This window comes from Glycine max, chromosome 19 (genome assembly GCF_000004515.6).
Source record: "Glycine max cultivar Williams 82 chromosome 19, Glycine_max_v4.0, whole genome shotgun sequence".
Taxonomy (NCBI): domain Eukaryota; kingdom Viridiplantae; phylum Streptophyta; class Magnoliopsida; order Fabales; family Fabaceae; genus Glycine; species Glycine max.
In genome coordinates, this window is record NC_038255.2 from 29,442,914 (window position 1) to 29,464,347 (window position 21,434).

Consider the following 21,434-nt stretch of genomic DNA (forward strand, 5'->3'; position numbering starts at 1 on the left):
ATTACATCTAATTCTGTAGAGAAACTAGCTGATTATTGTGTAGAGCACAAAGACAATAAAAGAAATGATAAAGGAGGAGATCCACGGTCACAAAACTACAACTCAACGCCACTTTTCTCTCTTTTCTCTAACCTCTTTGTGTTGTTCCTCTGGTTTCTCTACACTCCATCTTTTCTTCCTTGTTGTGCATTTTTTTATATACAAAATGAGCCAAGGGGTGTCAGGCCAACTTGCCTAGGTGAGTTTTACTCGCCCAGGTGAGCTGGTTACTTATGGTTGAAGACATTTCACTCGCCCAAGTGAGCTATACTCGCCTAGGTGAGTTGTTTGCTTAAGGTTGAAGAAACTCCACTAGCTCAGACGAGTTAGTTGCTAGCCTGAGCGAATGATACTCTAAAATATTGCAAAAATGACCCTTTTTCCCTTCATCTTTGGCTTGGTTTCTAGATCTAACAAACAACCATAAAAAAAATACGGAATGCATGGATGAATCTTCCATATTTAAACAAAAACATTAACAAATGTACAATATAAAAGATAACTAGAATTAAGGGAAGTTTATGAGAAAACTATTACAATCGAAAGATAAGTACTAACATTTTAATCCCAAAAATAACTAAAATATGACACTTATCACATAACATTTTTCCAATTCTTGTTCTTAGTGGCTTCGTGGAAGCTCATGGGCTCATAATCAGTAAATAGACAAAAGAGAGTAAGATTATCTTGATTTTTAGTTACCTCATAAATTTCTTGTAAGCTCTTTAAGCGTGGAACTCTTTTACTTGAGCTTTCGTCTTCTAGAGAATTTGAAATTGGTAAAGCTAATGGGGTAGTAAGCTCCTCTCTTGCTTGGTCTATCCTTGATTGCTCTATGCCATCCTCTTTGGAACACGGAAAAAAGTTGTAGTTTCCATTATGTGGTCCCCAATCCTATTCTCCTTCTTCATTGAAAATGACATCTCTACTTATGATTGTCTTTCATGTATTAGGATTGTAAAGCTTGTAACCATTGGAATTGGAGTCGTAACTGATGAAGATGTACTTATCGCTTTTATCATCTAACTTGCTTCTTTTCTTATCCGGCATGTGCACATGAGCAATGCTTCCAAAAACTCTTAGATGGGAAATGTCGGGCTTCCTTCCACTCCATGCTTCTTGTGTTGTTTTTCCCCATACACTTCTTGTTGGAGGCTAGTTGGAAAGATAAACTGCATAAGTCACTGCTATTGCCCAAAACTCCTTTGGGAGTCTTTTACTCTTGAGCATGCTCCTCACCATGTCTAGAATTGTTCTATTCTTCCTTTCCGCCACTCCATTTTGTTGGAGGGATTTCGACACCATTAAAAGGAGTCAAAAAATTCCATGATCTTCACAATACTTTTGGAATTCATTTGATGTGAATTCTCCTCCACGATCGAATCTCATGGATTTAATCTTAAGACAACTTTCCTTCTCAACAAGGGCTTTGAACTTCTTGAAATTCTCTAACACTTTTGATTTATGCTTCAAAAAAATACACCCATGTTTTTCTTGAAAAATCATCAACGAAGAGAAGGAAACAATTACGCTTACCAAGTGAGCTTAACTTGATCGGACCTCACACATCTGTACGTATGAGTTCCAATGGCTTTTTATCTCTTGAGTTAGACTCCTTTGGAAAGCTTTTATTGAATTGCTTTCCTAGTAGACATTCTTCACATACTTGATCAGGGTGACTAATGCAAGACAATCCTATCACCATTCCTTCTTGGAGAGCAACTCTAATGCTCCAAAATTAAGATGCCCAAATTGAAGATGCCAAAGCCAAGATGCATCTTTGTAGCACATCTTGAGACATTTTGCAACATCATTTTGAATGTTGAGCACAAACATTCCATTTCTTGACATCAACACCTTAGCAATCAAGTTATTTTCATTGTCTCTTGTAGAAAGGTTATTGTCTTTTAAGCGAATCTCATAACCTTTCTCTAGGAGTTGCCCCAGGCTCAAGATATTACTTTTCATATTTAGAACGTAATAAACATTTGAGATGAATTGATGCTCACCATTCTTCAAACGAATAAGAATGTTACCTTTTCCTTTCATTTCTACCTTGGATTAATCTCCAAAGGCCACGTTGCAGCTCACTGATTCATCAAGCTCCTTGATGCTCACCATTGAGTTAACTTGTGTCTTGAGTAGTTGCTCCATGATCCCTTCCTTCTTCCTTTTCTTTTCTTCATAAGCTTGTAACGAGCCCAAAAGTTGCTCAATGGTCATAGCCTCCAAGTCTCTTGTTTCTTCGATTATCGTGACAATATGTTCATACTTTGGATCTAATGATCTAAGAATTTTCTCCATAATTTTTACATCATCAAGCTTTTCACCATTTCTCTTAAGTTGATTGGTGACCATTATAGCTCTTAAAGTTTGAAGACATACCTTCTTGACCGGATCTATTCCCTTATATAAGGTTTGAAACTTCTCCCACGCTTCTTTCACCGACTTTGCTTTCAAAACCTTCTCGAAAGCATCATCATTTAATCCTTGATAGATTAGATAGAGAGCCTTCTTATCTCTCTTTCTTGAGTCTCTCAAACTATCTCTTTGAGTTTGAGAGAGACTATCCTTATTCTCTGTCTCTGTGTGACCTTTCTCTACTATCTCCAAAACATCTTGCACACCAAGAAGAGCTTTCATATTGATACTCCAATTGTCATAGTTGTTATTGTTGAGGATTGGAACTTGGAATGGAACCATGCTGCTACTTGTCATCTTTTTAGAAAGGATCTTCTAGCTTTGATGCCAATTTGTTGGAATGAAATTTTAGTAGTGAATGAAATATTTGAGAATGGGAGAGATTAGAAAGTTTGGAGGAAGAGGTTACTTGTACAAATGATTAATTCTTCATTTGTGACTTGTTTTTTGGCTTCATACAAACTCTAATACAATACCCCTATTTATACTAGTGGCTCCTCCCAAACCAATGGTTAGGGTTTTACCAACACACACTGAATCTAATGGTTGCAAATGACTCTCTAGAACCTTCTTTATACATATAAAGTTACTCACAGATTCTAGAATATTCTACATACTATTATAATTATCTTCTAAATAGATTATTTTGGAACATGCTTCTAGAATTTTAGCTCAGCATGTCTTCTAGAATCTTCTAGAACTTGAACTTTCTTGTTTAGATAAATAAGGCCCAAAATCAAGTTTATATTTGAACGCTAAGGAGAAAGTGCTGGTCTAGTTGCTTTAGGCATACAACCATTCTGAGTAGAATTGGTTTGACAGAAAAATGGATGTGGCTGGTGGATTTTCAAGCTCTTTCCAAACCTTTTCATTTCTGCTCTTCCATATGGACCACAAGACGATAAAAAAAATTGCATTTTAACTCACAATTAAGATGTTGAAGGGAGTCAAAGATCAAGTCTTTTATCCTATCCACTGCATGAATTTTACTGTCTATATGAGACCAAAGACCAGCTTCATGAATTTTACTGTCTATACGAGACCAAAGACCAGCTTCATGCCAAAACTGTTTTGCTTTATTGTAGTCAACAAAGAGGTACCACTCATGTTCAAAATTGCTCGAGCAAAACGGACATGCAGGAGGACAAAGAACACCTTTTGTGGTAAGTCTTTGTCTTGTTGGTAAGCAGCCCCTTAGAAGTCTCCATAAAAAATGCTCATTGTCAAGAATGTTATGATTAACGCTTTTAACATTATAAATAGTTAAATACCATTATGGCTGTACCTCCAAATAGGGGTAGCTGCCGAATTCGGATAGAATCTTCATCGAACAAATTGCAAATCATCAAGAAGCTCCTTTCTCAATTCCCTTTTCTCGTGATCAATAAGGTCTCCGACATATAAATCTTCCAGACCAGAAATAGGAGGCTGCCTATCGTGTATCTTTTGGGACAAGTTTTGCCACTTCTTGTGGTAAAGCACTACTCTTTCTTATAATATATCAGTTGTTTTTGCTGTGCAAAAAAAAAAGTATTGTTTCTTTAATCCATCAAGATGTTACAATTGTAACTGCTGATTACATTGTTTCATCATTTATTTATCAGTACCCACAGAGAGAACTATGACATTTATCTGAACATGATTGGATTATTCTTCAAATAGTGTTTTGAGATTGTATGGGCCAGCAATACTTTGGTTTCCACTCCACATAAGCTGGGAAATAATCTGATTAAACCTTTCAGTAGGATGAATGGAGTCAAAGAAAACATAATCGCTAGGATTCTCACATAACTCGTAATCTTTCACTGCTCTTTTACCTCCGCAACTATAATATCTCCTGTAAGGGCCACTGCCACAGCATGCCATGCCGCCTTCTTTTAACCCTTTACAGAAAATTAAGGCACCAAAATCAGAACAGAGAGATGAGATTAAATTTTCACTTACTATAAATATACGCAGTTACATTATACCTACCATATTTTGAGGGGTTGTTCATAAGATCAAATGATAAGTTAAAAAAATCAACGTATGAATATTTAAATCCTTCTAGTTGTTTCTTTAACTTCTCAAGTTCCACAGAAAGCACACCGTTATGTAGTTTGGCTAGCGCTGAAGCTTCTTCCACGCAGGAACCTTTAGATCCATTTAATAGTGCCTTGACCAATGGAATACAACCCAAAGCTGACTGGTTAAGAACCCCAAATTTCCTCCCTCCTGTCTTGTGAATCCCCTAATGTAATTAATGTTTCAGATTACATATATCAATTAGAATGGTATACGATTTATAGCAAGTTGAACTATGATGCTTAAATGTAGAAGTTTAGAGCATGTTTGAGTAAGTTTATTCAGAAACACTTGTAAGAGAATAAATTATATAAGAAGGGAAAAAAATGAAATGAGTTTTTTCATAAATTCAAATTGACTTATGTATTGGTTAATTTATAAATACTTTCTCATCTTTTAAAAAAGTTGTATGAGAAAACTTTTATAAATTAACTTATGTATAAATTAATTTTAATTTATAAAGAAATTCATGTATTTTTTCTTATTTTCTTCCGGAAGTGATTTTGGATAAGTTTACCCAAACAAGTAACTTCTAAATATATACCTTGATCACAGTTGTAAGGTTACCAACTACCATGTCGACATATTTCTCAGCAGTAAAGACACTCGAATTTTCTGTCAGAGAGACTAAATAATCATTGCTTCCAATGTTAATCAAGTACACTGCCTTGGCCAGCAGAGTTGTGGTTTCCGCATCTCCTAGTTCCTGACTCAATATCTTGCTGACTTTCTTGAAATAACTTAGTTGAGTTTTCAGATCTATCACCTGGAAATTAAATACCAAAATATATAGATGCCATACGCTCATGCAGTTGGATATAAATTAGTTAATGCCTAAGCCAAAAGAGTACAACAATATTGAATTAGTTAACAATATAACATACAGCAGACCAGTCCTTGATGGGTTTCAACCAAAGCCCCAGCTCCTGCTGATGCAAAATTGACTCCATCAAGGTATCTTTGATAACCAGGAAAAAGATATGGTGGGCTTAGAGGCAACTTAGCATAATCAGCTGCAATATAGCTCTCATATTATTGCAGGTATAGCTAGCTGTTAATTAATTAATTAAGCTCATAAAACCAAAATTATTACATACCTATTAAATCTGGAATCACGCGACCATCAGAAAATCTACCACTTGGATAATTGAAGAAGGTTTCCCCATATGGAGAGTAATTTGCCTGATTATCAGCAGTAGTATTGATGTAATTATTATTTCCAACATCAAATAATGAATCTCCAAATACAAATAAGGCAGCATGTTCTTTTGGATGCCATATATCCCCTAGGCAGCAAGTTATGCCATAGCTGCTTACGAAAAGAACTAGGAAACAGAAACTGAATTTTGGGCTTGCCATCTGAGTTTCACTTCAATTTCCAATGAACTCAATAATTAATAAGCAACTTGTGTTTATATAGGTCATTTGTGAGCACATGCAAAATGAAAACCAAATTTCCTGCATTATCTAAATAATTTAATTATTAAAAATGTATTGTGGAATCTTCAGCATGTGAGACTTTTACGACAAAGAATACCGTGTACAAATGGTATATTAACATAGTTGAACAACGAGGAGATCAAGCCTATGAAGACTAAATATTAAACCTTATCTCTGATGAAAAATAAGAAGTAATATATAGTTGGTATATTTAATAATATCCATGGACATATTTTGTAAGATATTTTAATTAATTTTTAATTTTTTTAATAGTTAAAAAATTTATTTGATTATTTGATAAATAATTTTATTAATAGATTTTAGCATTTTTTAAGACATTACTTGAAGTAATATTTTTTAAAATGCTAGTTTCTAACTTCTTATATTTATTCTCTTTTTGTCTTTAAATATTTATTAGATTTTTTTTATTTTATTTATTTATGGTAAAATTTTGGATCAATTACGTAATAATGTGAATGCTAGGTCGTTGCCCGGAAGCAACGCGCTGTATGGCTCGAGTACAGTGTCAAAAGAGCAAGGGCCGCTGCATCGCCGCCCGGATGTAGTGAAAAGTAAGCAAGGGTTCCCACATTTTCGTGAACGGGTGTGGGTAAAGAAGCTAGTTCATGACAGGAGGATTCGCTTTGGTACATGGAATATAGGCACACTTACTGGAAAATCTATGGAAATAGTGGATGTTATGGTGAGGAGGAAGATCAATTTTATGTGCCTACAAGAAACTAAGTGGACAGGTGAAAAAGCGAAAGAATTAGACAACTCGGGATTTAAGCTGTGGTATACCGGAAAAATCAGATCAAGAAATGGGGTAGGGATTATTGTGGACAAGGAGTGGAAGAAGGATGTCGTGGATGTAAGAAGAGTAGGAGATCGTATCATAGTCTTAAAATTGGTAGTGGGACATGACACCTTTAATGTTATTAGTGGGTACGCACCTCAGGTTGGGTTAGCAGAACACTTTAAGGTAAAATTTTGGGAGGATCTAGAAGGGGTACTTCAGGATATACCCCAAGGAGAGAAAGTTTTCCTAGGAGGGGATCTCAATGGACATGTAGGTAGCGTGGCTAGAGGTTTTGAGGGGGTGCATGGGGGTTTTGGCCTAGGGAAGATGAATGGGGAGGGTAAATCCATCTTGGAGTTTTCGGAGGCTTTGGATCTTTCTATAGCCAATACATGGTTTAAGAAAAGAGAGGAACATCTTATCACTTACAAAAGTGGAGGGACATGTTCTCAGATAGATTTCTTCCTTATCAGGAAGTCTGATAGGAATTATTGCTTGAACTGTAAAGTTATCCCGGGAGAGAGCTTGACTACCCAACATAGAGTTTTGGTTATGGATGTAAGAATTAGAGATAGGGCAAAGAGAAGAAGTCCTCTGGTAGCACCAAGGATCAAATGATGGCACTTGAAGGGTGAGAAACAAGGAATCTTCCAACAAAAGATATGGGAGGGTTGGTGTGGACAATCACAAGGAAGTGCAAATGATATGTGGAACAAGATGTCCCAAGAGATTATTAAAGTGGCTAAAGAGACGTTGGGTGAATCTAGAGGTTTTGGACCTAGGGGTAAAGAATCGTGGTGGTGGAATGAAAATGTTCAGAGCAAAGTTAGAGTAAAAAAGGAGTGTTTCAAGGAATGGTCTAGGTGTAGAAATTCTGAAACTTGGAATAAGTATAAGATAGCTAGAAATGAAACCAAAAAGGCGGTGAGTGAGGCAAGAGCCCAAGCTTTTGACGGACTATACCAAGCTCTAGGAACCAGGGACGGAGAAAGATCTATATATAGGCTTGCTAAGGGTAGAGAGAGGAAGACTAGAGATTTGGATCAAGTAAAGTGTGTTAAGGATGAAGAAGGCAAAGTCTTAGTGCATGAAAAGGATATCAAGGAAAGGTGGAAGGCGTATTTCCACAACTTATTTAATGATGGATATGGATATGACTCTAGCAGTCTAGACACAAGAGAAGAGGACCGGAACTATAAGTACTATCGTCGGATTCAGAAACAGGAAGTAAAGGAAGCGTTGAAAAGAATGAGTAATGGTAAGGCGGTGGGGCCAGACAACATACCTATTGAAGTGTGGAAAACTCTTGGAGATAGAGGTCTTGAGTGGCTCACCGAACTCTTTAACGAAATTATGAGGTCAAAACGCATGCCGGAGGAATGGAGGAGAAGCACGTTAGTGCCAATCTATAAGAACAAGGGGGATATACAAAATTGTGCAAATTATAGGGGAATCAAGCTCATGAGTCATACCATGAAATTATGGGAAAGAGTGATCGAACGGAGATTAAGAAAGGAGACTCAAGTTACTGAGAATCAATTTGGTTTCATGCCGGGAAGGTCGACCATGGAAGCGATTTATTTATTACGGCGGGTGATGGAGCAATATCGCATGGCCCAACAAGACTTGCACTTGATTTTTATTGACTTGGAGAAAGCGTATGATAGAGTGCCTAGAGAGATTTTGTGGAAAGCTCTAGAGAAGAAAGGGGTTAGGGTTGCATATATTCGAGCTATCCAAGATATGTATGATAGGGTATCGACTAGTGTTAGGACACAGGGTGGAGAGTCAGACGATTTTTCCATCACAATTGGTTTACATCAAGGGTCAACCCTTAGCCCCTACCTTTTTACCTTAATTCTGGATGTCCTCACGGAACAAATCCAAGAGATAGCGCCGAGATGCATGCTTTTTGCAGATGACATAGTCCTCCTTGGAGAGTCGAGGGAGGAGTTGAATGAGAGGTTGGAAACTTGGAGACGAGCTCTAGAAACACATGGCTTTCGCCTAAGCAGAAGCAAATCGGAGTATATGGAATGTAAGTTCAACAAAAGAAGGAGGGTTTCTAACTCAGAGGTGAAAATAGGAGACCATATTATCCCTCAAGTCACACGGTTTAAATATCTTGGGTCTGTAATACAGGATGATGGGGAAATTGAAGGGGATGTGAATCATCGCATTCAAGCAGGATGGATGAAATGGAGAAAGCATCGGGGGTGTTATGTGATGCAAAGGTACCGATCAAGCTAAAGGGAAAGTTTTATCGGACTGCGGTAAGACCAGCGATTTTGTACGGAACAGAATGTTGGGCGGTCAAGAGCCAACATGAGAATAAAGTAGGTGTAGCGGAGATGAGGATGTTGCGGTGGATGTGTGGTAAGACTCGACAGGATAAAATTAGAAACGAAGCTATTAGAGAGAGGGTTGGAGTAGCGCCTATTGTAGAGAAGATGGTGGAAAATAGACTTAGGTGGTTTGGGCATGTAGAGAGAAGACCGGTAGACTCTGTAGTGAGGAGAGTAGACCAGATGGAGAGAAGACAAACAATTCGAGGCAGAGGAAGACCCAAAAAGACTATAAGAGAGGTTATCAAAAAGGATCTCGAAATTAATGGTTTGGATAGAAGTATGGTACTTGATAGAACATTATGGCGGAAGTTGATCCATGTAGCCGACCCCACCTAGTGGGATAAGGCGTTGTTGTTGTTGTTGTTGTATTTATGGTAAAATTTATTATTTTTATCCTTCATGTAATTTTATATTTTCTTGCTACTTAAGCATATAATTTTACTAAATACTTATCATTCAACCAGTTAACTTTTCAACTTCTAGCTAATTAACTTTTTAGTTAATTTTATCCAACATATCCTAAATAACATAAATAAATTATAAACACACATGAAAAACACAATTTAATTAATGTAAAAGTTTGATGCAGTAATATTAGTCTAGAAGTTTGATAAACATTAAATTTTAAAATTCATCAATAGGATTGACTTTAGCCGATCCAATTACCTTTCGGCCCCGCCGTTAACTTTTTTTTTATTTGTTTGAGCTTGAATTTCTGTTTCAATGATTCAAGTTTTTAAAATTGATTTTAAGTTTAAATATATATTTCCAGATCAAATATACATAAAAAATTTGAATTTAATTTTTAAGAGTGAGTTTCCTTTAATTTTAAAAAAAACTACTTATTTTTATAAGTTATTTTTAAAGAATTTAAAAAACTAAGTGAGTTCTCCAAATTTAAGTGTTACAACATGCATTAAGTATCCAGTTTTTAAACCAATAAACAACTTCCTACTATAACGCCATGAAATTGCAATAGCTTAATGTTTAATGTAATTCTTGTGTTATTTAATTGATTTGGATGAGTTGAGGTGCTGTGTAAATTTGCTATGTACGATTTCTTGATGTGGATGCTAGGTTATGTAGAGTTTGATTGACCTATGTTGAAACTGTGGGATTTCAAGTTTTATCTAAATTTGTTTTAGTAAAACTGTAATCCTGAATTCGTAAACTGTTGGATTGCCTTCAAATTTGGGCTGTAGGTTCATAACCCACATCTTCACGCTTTGACCATTAGGATTTACAAAATAACACTTTTGGATATCTCGCTTAGTGAGACAAGCACGCTAAGCGCAATTGCAACTCGATTAGTGAGATGAGCTTGCTAAGCGAGATCTACAGATTATAAATACGTTCTTTAGCATGAAAAACACGATTTCACGCGTCTCTCTTTCAAAATTCCGCCCAAACAACCCTAGAAACTCCTCTTCCACCACCCACGACCACTGGTGGCTACCATGAATAGTCGTTGCTTGCTGCTGGACCACCACATGAAGAGGAACGCTTTAATCGGAATGAAATCCGTCGGGCCACAGGTGGAGAACAAGCTTCCAATTCTTTCTTTTGTAGTTTCTCTAAGGTAATCTTGACTTCTATGCCTATCTCCTAGTTAGTTTGAGCTTCTCTTAATGTCCCTTGAGTTTTGGGTATCGTAATAGGATGTTTTTGCACTTCCTTCGAAAAACCATTAAAAATGTGATGTTGTAGAAGTTATTTTTTTATAAAATTGATGTTATTTTTATGAACTTCGCTAAACCCCGATCACATTGACGTGGTCGGAATTTCAAAATGATGTCTTTTTGTAGTAGAACCCGAACGCCCCATAGCCCCTATATATATGTATGTATATATAAAATTAAAAAATTTACAATCACGATGCAAGCAAATGTGAAATGTAGCTAGCAGAGGAATTTTAGACCATGAAGATTATGGACTAAATCCACCAGTACTTAGAACTCCCCACTGTAGGATAGCAATAACATTATTTTTTTTAGCCGATTGAAAAGATATGAATGTACCTATGCTTTTTGAGCTTTGGCACTTGGAAGGTATCATAACAAAATATAAAAGAAATGTAGAAGGCAGCCATTTGGCATTTTAGAAATTCTGACATAGCAACTTACATGGCAGTGTTACGGTCAACCTGAATGTATATGTTAAAACAGAAGTCATCAAGCACTAATTAAATGTAAAAATTACTATTAACACTCATCGATTTGACCACCAACTAAAAGTGTTACCTGGTTTAAAGAACACCGACAACCTAAAATCTATAGCCTTCAAAGCTGCAGTTTCCTTTTTATTTGCAAACAAAAAGTTCTCTGGCTTAAGATCCCGATGCATCACACCTTGCTTGTGGCGCATCTGCAACACAACAACCACGATTCAATCCCTATGTCACCAAGGTACACACTGGTGCAAGAAAAGAACAAAGATTCCCCAAAGCACACAAACTGAAAAACAAACCACACACAACCAAACTTTCTAACTTCAAAAATTAAAACAAAACCCTTCATTATATAAAAAAAGGGCACAACCTCATAAAACCCAAACACAACAGAGTAAACACCAATTAATAACCTATACCCCATCAATCCTCACTGTGAAAACCCACATAATAAATAGTTAGCTTTATAGCAATTTTAAATGATTTATATATAATGATATTAGATAATTTTAAACAATAAAAATTAAAATGATTAAAAAATTATAATTATAAATATCAAAATGAGATGTTTTAAACTATAAGGAGTAAAAGAAAAAAGTTATTGTAACTACAGAAAAAATAATTAAAATTTTATTTTGTTATGAAACAAGAAGACACTTTAATATTGTTAGGTAGGATATCAATAACATATTGGAATCGTCCGTAAATTTTCAATTAGATTAATTTGATCCATTTTTTCCTTTTCTATTTAGATTGTTACAATAATACACTTTTTCTTCATTTCAATCTTTTTACTATAGGATTTATTATTTTAAGCTTAAAAAATTATTATTTTAAAATATCTATAATAGTATAATAATAAAATATACATAAATAATTTAAAAATATGAATAGCAATAAAGGCAACCCATAAAAATAATTTTAAAAAACTAACTAGTGTTATGCTAGTTAAAATTGAAAATCCTTACCCAAAAAGAGTGTGGCATTCAATGGGGTGCCTTTGGAAGGATGCACTTTGGCTAACCAAGTTTTTGGCACTTCCATTGCAATAACCTGCCACAATGATAAATCCAAAGAAAATCACATGGAAGGCTGTCATGATGAGATTCAATCTGGAGCTTTCCTTGGTACCGGAATAAACCAAAGAATAATGAGTAAAAAAAAAACTACCACCCCTCTAGAATTCACCGAATTTCTCAATAAGCAATTAGAAGAAAATAAGAAGGGTAAAAGAAATTAAGTTTTTCCCATAAGTTATTATCAACTTTTGAAAAAGTTAAATAAGAGAGTTTTTATAAATTAATTTATGCATAAGTTAATTTTAATTAGAGAAATACTCAATTTATTTTATCTTCTTATTTCTTTTCTCTTATAAATATTTATTGAGAAATTTATTCTAACACAACTTAAATTTAGTCAACACTGTTAAGAGCACTCAACTATTCGATAAAAAGAACTTTAAGGGAAAAAAAACAGATACAAAAGTAGTTAATCTGTTTCGCAAGCCAGGATAATGAGAAAACCTATTTGATTCACTGGACCGTGCAACAATAAATTCCTTTGCTGAAATCCCTGGATTTTCATTGCAACTTCCAAAACTAAGTCATATGCAACTGTCTCTGCTGCAGAACCATTCCGAGATTGCAAGAAAAGAGAATAAAATGTGAATACGTGAGGCACAAATTAGAAAACTCAAGAATTTAAAATAGCACATCATTGAGAAAATAAATACTCCAACATAAAGCACATGAAACATTTTTATTTTCCTATTTCTAATATGTTGTCAAAGAATAATGATATCGTTGTTTCTTTTTGCGTTTTTTGTTGAGGATACATACAAGAAAGGAAAGGGGGTGGCAGAGAGTGACACCTGCCTATGAATTGAAAATTTTGGGCCAATATTATTTGAGAAATGTTTCTTGTTTTCATTGTTTTCAGGACCACTAGTCCTATACAAATCACTAAAAACAAGAAACAAAGTATGTCTGATGGCAACTACCATGGCTGACAAACAATGTGGCAGTTTTGTAATTGTTTTTGAAACTAAACAGATCCTTACATTGCATCTAAACTAAAATGTAAAATCATACAATTTATATGTCTGATGAATGAATGCAAATAAAGTTTAACATTAAAATCAAAATACTTAATCAAATAGTATTGTATTTTTGGCAGCCCAAAAACACAATGGCTTGTAATGATATCATGTAAATTCAGTTCTAGATATCATAAAATGGATTCTAAAAAATAAAAATAACTTCCATTATCTTATATAAGAAGCCCTGGGAATTTACCAGGAGATATAATTATCTTTTCTACTTTAAATAATTTATCAGTTGAAGAATCCCTAGTTTTTTTAAGTTGCCATGATAGTTTGATGGTGATTTAAGAAAGAACTGCTCACAATATCTGAGGCTCTCACTGCTACAGCTTACATGTCCACAAAAATCAAGTCATTGTTCACATTAACTAACCTTGAGGTGACTATTGTCATCTGCACTTGTTGAATAATTTACATACAGTTGTAACTTGCCCATAAGCTCATGGTTTGGTTCACGATAAATAGGCCACCAGCGTAATTTGTCAGCCTGTTTCAGTTGAACATGAATTCTATCATGATGATCATCACTCATGATAGGAACCAATAACGTCCAAAAAAAATAAGGAACATATAGTATTACCGGATCATCAGCTATAGTAGCCACTTGGACAAGAACACGACCAAAATGCTTTCCCTTGGATTCTTGAAATTCAACAATCAAATCATCTCCAAGGCTATCTGGAAAACTGTACAAGTATTCAGAAATTTTTTCAAGAGGTACAATCATAAAGATTAAAAACACAAAAAAACAAACAAGTAAAACTTACAACATATGGACTTCACTAGATCCAGGCTGCAACCTTATTGCATCTTCTTCAACTGTGTTTTTCAGCCTTAAGGAACATGAGTATGTCTCTGATCACATGCATAGATAGAAAAATAAATAAAATGGAACAAATCCAAGCAAAAACCAAACTAGTGAAATGAGAATCAAATATGTGCATTTAGAACAACAACATCATGATAATGTTTTTTTTAATTGTGATAAGAAAACCTCCAACCTTTTGTAAGCTCCATTCAAGTTCACAAAGTTTTGCCCTCTCACGCTCTCACATATTACCTAAATAAAATGAGAACACAATAAATTAAGCGTTGGAAACACATGTAGGCAAGTATGTGCCATTTCTAAATCCTATGTATATCATCAGTATACCTCACGAGTAAAACTCATGTGTCATAGGAATTATTGCAATTAAAATCAGACACATCTCACAATTTGTTTTCAGAGCCTCTGTCATAGATTCACCAGGTGTGACTACTATAGCTGAACCATCATTAGACTCCACCTAATTCAAAACCCACATGACAAAATCAACAAGCAGTTCCTCATGACATAAAATTCTGCATTCATACATCCCCAATTGAACCCAAATTATATACTTGCCTATTTCCATTATCACTCAACCCCCAACTCCTAAAACAAAAAATCGAGGGAGACCCATATTAATCCATAAGAAGACACGATAAAAGGTTGCAAAAAGATACAAAAAAATCTCACCTGGGCATTAACAAAAAAGGATGAAAAGGAGCTTCTTTTATGGAACACAAAAAAAAAATCTCAATGACCAGAACTCAATTTTAATTTTAAAAAAAATTAAACAAAAATCAAACAAATTGAGTCCTTTGTGACTTGCTTGATCCATGAAGAAATCAAAGTGGTAACGCAGGTGGTGATTGATTATGCGTCTCCCCTTTACTACTTGATACGCCATATCACACGCTTAAAATGTTGCATATACAAATGTAGTAACATTCACTGATAAACAATACCTGCAATTTCGACAACCTTTACCATTATTGTTTAACACAACAACTTATATACTCATTTTCCTAATTTCAATAAAGTAACCTAAAGTAAATAAAACCTAGATTCAAAATAAGGTTTCAACGAAATTAAACGACAATTGATCACGCGTTGACTCAAATAACAATAGTACACCAACAAGTTCTTGGGTTTGGGTGTCTATGATAGGTTGGAAAAAACCTGGTTAAAAAAGGAAAATCTCACCAAAAGTAACCAGTATAGTTTTCCAATGAAAGTTAGTCATAGTTATATAACAAAATAATAGTATTAAAAAAAACATCCTCAAACAATTAAGGAATAAAAACAATTATAAAAGAAAAAGAAGAGAAAACCTTAAACCTGTATTCCTTGTAGCGGTCAAAAGAGTCACCGCTCCAACCATGGGTCTTATCCGCGGCTATAACTAAAAACAAAATCAGACACGGTACTACTTCGCTGAACAAGAAACCAAACGCCACCTTTTTCGCCATCACCTCTCTTTTTTGCACCATCGGACTGGGCGGCGCCACCGCCCTCAGTCACGTTCGACCAACGGCGCTCGGCAACCTCGTCTAAAGCCTCATGGGATGGGTGATGAAGTTCTTCGGTGACGGGTTCCAGTGCTCGGATTCCAGCGTGAGGGACACGGCCTGGGCGAATTGAGTTGATGTTGTCTCAACGATGACGATGGCGTGGGAGTTGTCGCAGAGGTCATTTTGCGGCCAGTGGAAAGGGTCGCCGTTATCAGAGAGCGGGGAGGAACGGAGAGGTGAGTGAGGCGTCATTGTCTCTTCTCTCTCCCCCGCTCTCTATGACAGCAATGAGAATGGAAGAGTCAGGGTATAGAAAAAGTAAGATATAGGGTTTCTAAGCTAACCCAATTATAACGTGCCATGTCAGCATAGAGAGTGGAAAAACATATGTTTTCAAAGACATTTTTAAAACCGTAAAGCATTTTTTAAGCCAGTTTTAAGGTACCCTTCTTTAAAAAGTTAGAATTATCCACGAAAATGTCATCGTTTTACTTACTACATCTGTTTTTGTATAACCGATGTAAAAACAGTGTTGTAGAAAGCCTTTTTTCTAGTACTGTTGTCATGAGATTTCTTATATTGTAAAATTTTTTATAATATTTTTACAAAAGTCATAAGATTACTTATACCATAAAAGTTTTTATGATATTTTTCTTTGTAAAAATATTATATAAGTTTTTCTTGCCCCCACTAAATAAGTTTTTTGGGTCCATCCTAGATAATATGTATAAGTTTTACCTACCGACATACATTTACTTACAATTGTATTTGTTTGTCATTATAGATAATACCTATAGTTTATTTTATATGTAGGTAAAAGTCATTAAATTATATCTATTATTGTCAGTTGTAAGTAAAAACCATTAACTTATAACTATATTTATTTTCTTTTTACTTTCTCCCTCCCTTTTATATTATTATTCACTCTAAAATTGGGGTGGACATTTAATATTTTTTTAATTAAAATTAGTGCCATTTTACACCATTTTAATCACAGAAAGTTATATACTCCCTCTATTTCTAAACTTTGGATGTTTTAAGTCATGTTTGACAAAACTAACTAAAAATTAAAAAATAAATGAAAGCTAAAAAACTAGCTAATAGTTGAAAAGTTGGTACCTCAAAACTTTTAAGTTAGCTTAATATATCATAAGTGTTCGATAGAATTATTTGTTGAAATAGTTGAAAAAATATAAAATGACAAAAATAGACATATTTATATAATATTTTTAATAAATTTCAATGTTATTTTATTGATTAAATATATTCTTGAGGTGTTATGATTTTAGTTTTTTAATTAATTCACTACTACAAAATTACATTTCTACATCAGTTAAAAGCGTCTTTCTACATCGATTATCACGCGTCATTGTAACCGGCGTTGTTGAAACACCCGCGTCTTTCTACATCGGTTGCTCGACCGTCTTAGAATTGTGCGGTTCAAAGACGGGTCTTGAGGCACACCCGTCTTAGAATTCTGACCATTCTACATCGATTGTCCTAATAACCGATGTAGAACGTCTGGAATTCTACATCGGTCGTGGCCATGAAAGCGACGTAGTCAAAGTGACCCACTTTGAATCTAATACACTTCAATTCTTGCTTTCATGTTCAAAATCATAATATTAAAGAGGTTCTTTGTTTGTACATAGCACTATTCAAAACTCAAAATGACCCACCTTAGGACCAAGTTTACACAAAATAGGATAAACTTAAAACATAGCACAAGACTAGATTCATATTAAACATCATATATCAGTAGGCTTAAAATTTTTTGTTAATGTTGAATTTGAATGTCATTCAAATTTAGGAAACAAACAAAAAAAAAGCACCAATGGTACCTCAACAAGTGCAGTCAATCTGAGTAATTTGCATATTTTAATCATGTATTTGATGTCAAGATCAGGCAAAACAACAACAATTAAAAGGACTACATCTGCACTTTTAGTTTGAGCATAGTAGAGTTGCCATGCATCTATGATGAATTCTTTGCACAACAAAGGGCACTGCATATTCACAAAACATTTGATGGTATAATAAATTCAATATCAGGGACTATGCAATTCACAAAACAAACCTTTATGCCATCCTTTCTTATTGCCTCAACATTTTCAAAGCTTCCCTAGACCAATATTAAGTTAGTGTTAATTTTGTTGCAATATCACCTAGTACTGAATCAACCAAATATTATCTAGCAGTACACACATAACAAATTCCAGGTTTGTTGGTTTACCTTAAAATACTTTTCATCTGTCAAAGGGGTAGAAAATTAATTCAAAGAAGCAAAATGCTTAAGATGCAAAGAAGAAATTGATATGCATCATAAAATAATTTAAGACATATCTCTGTAAACATGACTCAGATCAGGCACTTATTCTATAACAAGAAGATTCAGGAAGCCAAATAAAATTGAATAGACTGATTTTAACCAACTAGATACAATAGGTTGTCTGTCAGGAAGCCAAATAAAATTGAAATATTTTTTATAAGCAAAGTAATTTATGGATTTAAGAATGCTTGCAATGAGAACAAGAGGTGCCCAAAACAATACTCAATACAAAAAATGATGCTGCATAATATAAAGATCAACAGCAAGCTAGCCTAAAACAGAACTTCAAGTGTATGGAATATCTACATGTGGAAGTTCCCAATCATCAATATCATCATTAGCAGCATCCTTTTTCTTCTTTATAGAACCATGTTTATTTTTTGCCCAAGCTCTTGATTGTGGCTTCCTGACATGACATCAATCAGAAAAATTAAATAAAACTAAATAAATATGGGAAACATAAAGTTGGCTACATGATTGAAAAAGAAAGGAAGGAAAAAAGATCATAGGTCCGAACCCTCTTCCCGCAGAAACAAAAATATCAAACTAATTTGTCAATAAAAAAAATATAAAATCATTTTTATTTTGATAGGGAAAGGAAAGTAAACAACCTTTTTCGGTTCCTTCTAGAAGCTTCGTGGGCCTTCCTCTTGATCTTGTCGTGTTTGTTCTCAAAGAACCTTGTGTGTTTGCACTCCTGAAGCACACTGGCTTTGAGGACCTCCTTCTTAAAGCGGTTGATGATTTTGTCCTCGGGCTCATCCTTGCCCACCATGATCTGCACGTTGAAGTGAAGAATGTTGGAAAGGGAGAGTGCAGGGTATAATATACTTTTAACTAAGGAATCATTATCGATTCCAATTGCATGAGCAGATGCAGATGCTGATGTTGTGACAGCAACTGCTGAAGACCGTGACGAGGTTTTGGGAAGTTGATCTTCGCTCTTAGCGCCATCTTCTGCTTCTCCATTGTCTACGGCAACACCTCTCTCTGCTACCTCCCTGTTTCCTTCAACCAGGCCATCGGCGCAACGACGCCATTCTTCACCGAGATTTTTGTGTTTTTGATCACATGCAAGAAGGAGACTGGGGAGGTTTACCTCACGCTGTTGTCGGTGGTGTTCAGTATCATCGTGGCGAGCAACAGTGAAGCGGAGAAGACATCACTGCCTTTCTCTCTTTGGCGCGATGGAGACAGCAGAGGCCTTGGGAGCAACGTTAAGGTTGTTGCTGGTTGTATTTTGTATAATATATTTATTTCAAAGGGAAAACCGAAATAAATAAAATAATTAAAGATTTTATAACTTCAATCAAAGGCGATTTTTAAAACCCGTAGTAGGTAGGTTGATTAACAAAGATGGTTTTTATAAAATAGCCTTCGTAACATTCACATCAAAGGCGGTTGTACAAAAATTGTCGTAACTGGATTAAAAGAGTTTGCTTTATTTTAAAAAATGTCACCGTATCATTTACTACATCAGTTATAAAAAACCGATGTAGATACGGCGACGTGAAAAGACATTTTTCTAGTAGTGATTTTAATATAATTTTTTATTTGTAGATAGATTATTTTTATTACATTTTTAGTTTCAATTATTATATTTTTTCATAGTATGCATTCTACTATTAATCTTATACCTCTAAAATTGGAGTATATCTTAATATTTGTAAGTATCTAAAATATACAATTAAGTAAACATTATACTTTTATTATGTTAATTAACATAATAATAAAAATAAATAATCTAATATAAAATTATTCAAAAATAATAAAAATAAGGTAAAATATATTTGAGATCCCTATAAAATTAATTGGAAAAATATTAATCTCATTCTCATAATATTTTTGCTATTAATTTGGTCATTGTACAAATAAAACATATTTTTGTTGGTTCTCAATAGTAACTGCGTTAGAGGGTTCTCTGATGTGGCTAACAAACTTAATTATTTTCTCTCTCTACTTTTCTAGTTACACTCAGAAAACACTAGAACCCATTATTGCTTCATCTTCTCATCTAATCTCATTAGAAAGTGAGAGAAAATTTCTCAAGAAGTGACAAAAAATTACAATTTTTGGAGGATTTTAACCGGAAGAAATTGTTTAATTCATTTTGGGGGTTTTAACCGTCACAAATTTTTTAATTCTAACATTTATTATTTTCAATTTCATGAAGTATAATGTTTAAATAATAATTTGTTCTTACATTTGGCCAAATCTTGATGTGATGTTGCTCCTCCTAGTATGGTGGTGGGGGTATACCTATAAAGGTACTCTAATGATGCTCAAGCTATAAGGATAGAGGTAATGAACAATTATCAATGAATGAGTTAAAATGAGGTTGGTTACCTTGGATGTTAGGAAGAAGATGCTCTGCCATGGAAATCTGCCATAGGGATAGTTATCATTCTAGAAACAGTTATTGTGGTGGTTATTGTAGCGGTTATTGTAGTGGAATTGCGGTTATTGTACATATTTGATAGGCCTTTAAATATCAAGAAGCACTAAATAAAATGTAGAATATTCAGACTTAAGTTTTTTATTTCCTTTCTTCTACTTGGAGACTTCCCTTAGTCTCAAACTTAAAGGAACCACCGCTAACAATTGGTCCATCCTGCCGCTCTTCAATGGCAGACACCAAACTTTTGACCACCTTGAGGATGCCATAGCCAAACTCACTGCAGCCCAAACTTCCATGGCTTCCAAACTTGATGCCATTCTCCAAATATTGAATACCATGGTACCCAGACAACCCTCTCCATCTTCTGCCTCTGCGAAGTCACCACCCATGTCGCCTCTGCTTCTGATAACTGCTAAATAATTGTGAATTAATAGTAGTTAAATAGTCAAATTTTGGCTTAAAATTAATTATTTAGCAGTTATTTATAATTAAAAGTTGAAAAAATTAATTAAATTGAATTTCTGGTTGCAGATACGAAAAATGAGGGTACATTAAGCAAAAATGGCAACAGAAATGAAGAGAAAGAAGGAATTCTGAAGCAGGCCCAGCCCAACAGTGGCGCTAAGCGCGCATCAGGCGCTAAGCGAGCAACCAACTGCAGGCGCTAAGCGTGGCGTTAAGCGCGCATCAGGCGCTAAGCGAGCAACCAACTGCAGCGCGCGATCTGAACGCGCTAAGCGCGAGGTGTGGCGCTAAGCGCGACTACGAAGGCCCACAAGCCCACTTCAACAACTATAAATAGAGAGCCAGTCCCAAGGAATCATCACCTCATCTCAGGGCACTATTCTCAGCACTCCAAGCCTGAGCTCTCTTCTCTCTCTATATTCTTTGTTTTTATTATCCCCATTCTTTCTTTCACCCCCAATTGTAAGCCCTCAATGGCCATGAGTGGCTAATCCCCTAGCTAGGGCCTGGCAGGCCTAAAAAGCCAACGATGTACGATGTGCTTCAA

The 21,434-nt window shown here is 35.0% G+C and overlaps 2 protein-coding genes across 7 annotated transcripts; both read right to left on the minus strand.

Annotated features, from left to right (window-relative positions):
• Positions 1–2,100: 2,100 nt before the first annotated feature.
• LOC102669108 (uncharacterized) lies at positions 2,101–2,757 on the minus strand. The gene has a single exon (XM_041012888.1). It carries the CDS (start codon positions 2,755–2,757, stop codon positions 2,101–2,103), a length of 657 nt encoding a protein of 218 aa, XP_040868822.1.
• Positions 2,758–3,968: 1,211 nt separating this feature from the next.
• LOC100812893 (GDSL esterase/lipase 5) lies at positions 3,969–16,001 on the minus strand. Of its 6 annotated transcripts, none has more exons than XR_001386609.3 (12): positions 15,523–16,001; positions 14,533–14,665; positions 14,381–14,439; positions 14,147–14,234; positions 13,960–14,065; positions 13,753–13,866; positions 12,802–12,900; positions 12,247–12,331; positions 11,352–11,475; positions 11,235–11,254; positions 5,622–5,706; positions 5,141–5,290 (listed from the first exon to the last, which is right to left on the minus strand). XR_001386609.3 is itself a non-coding variant. In XM_014771924.3 (5 exons), exons 1-5 carry the CDS (start codon positions 5,881–5,883, stop codon positions 4,108–4,110), a joined length of 984 nt encoding a protein of 327 aa, XP_014627410.1. In that variant the 5' UTR covers positions 5,884–6,261; the 3' UTR covers positions 3,969–4,107. The 6 variants fall into 6 exon arrangements, 2 of the variants coding, with proteins under 2 accessions (XP_014627410.1, XP_003555143.1); XR_001386610.3 differs by having other exon boundaries at positions 11,130–11,254; XR_003265728.2 differs by lacking the exon at positions 11,235–11,254.
• Between the last annotated feature and the right edge of the window lie 5,433 nt (positions 16,002–21,434).

Excerpts from the sequence above, each read along its gene's own strand:
- LOC102669108 (XM_041012888.1), bottom strand. The coding sequence starts at position 2,757 with ATGACAAGTAGCAGCATGGTTCCATTCCAAGTTCCAATCCTCAACAAT.
- LOC100812893 (XM_003555095.5), bottom strand. The coding sequence starts at position 5,883 with ATGGCAAGCCCAAAATTCAGTTTCTGTTTCCTAGTTCTTTTCGTAAGC. Across the intron at positions 5,538-5,621 it reads CGTGATTCCAGATTTAATAG|CTGATTATGCTAAGTTGCCT; the intron begins GTATGTAATAAT and ends GCTATATTGCAG. Across the intron at positions 5,291-5,415 it reads TTGAAACCCATCAAGGACTG|GTGATAGATCTGAAAACTCA; the intron begins GTCTGCTGTATG and ends TTTAATTTCCAG.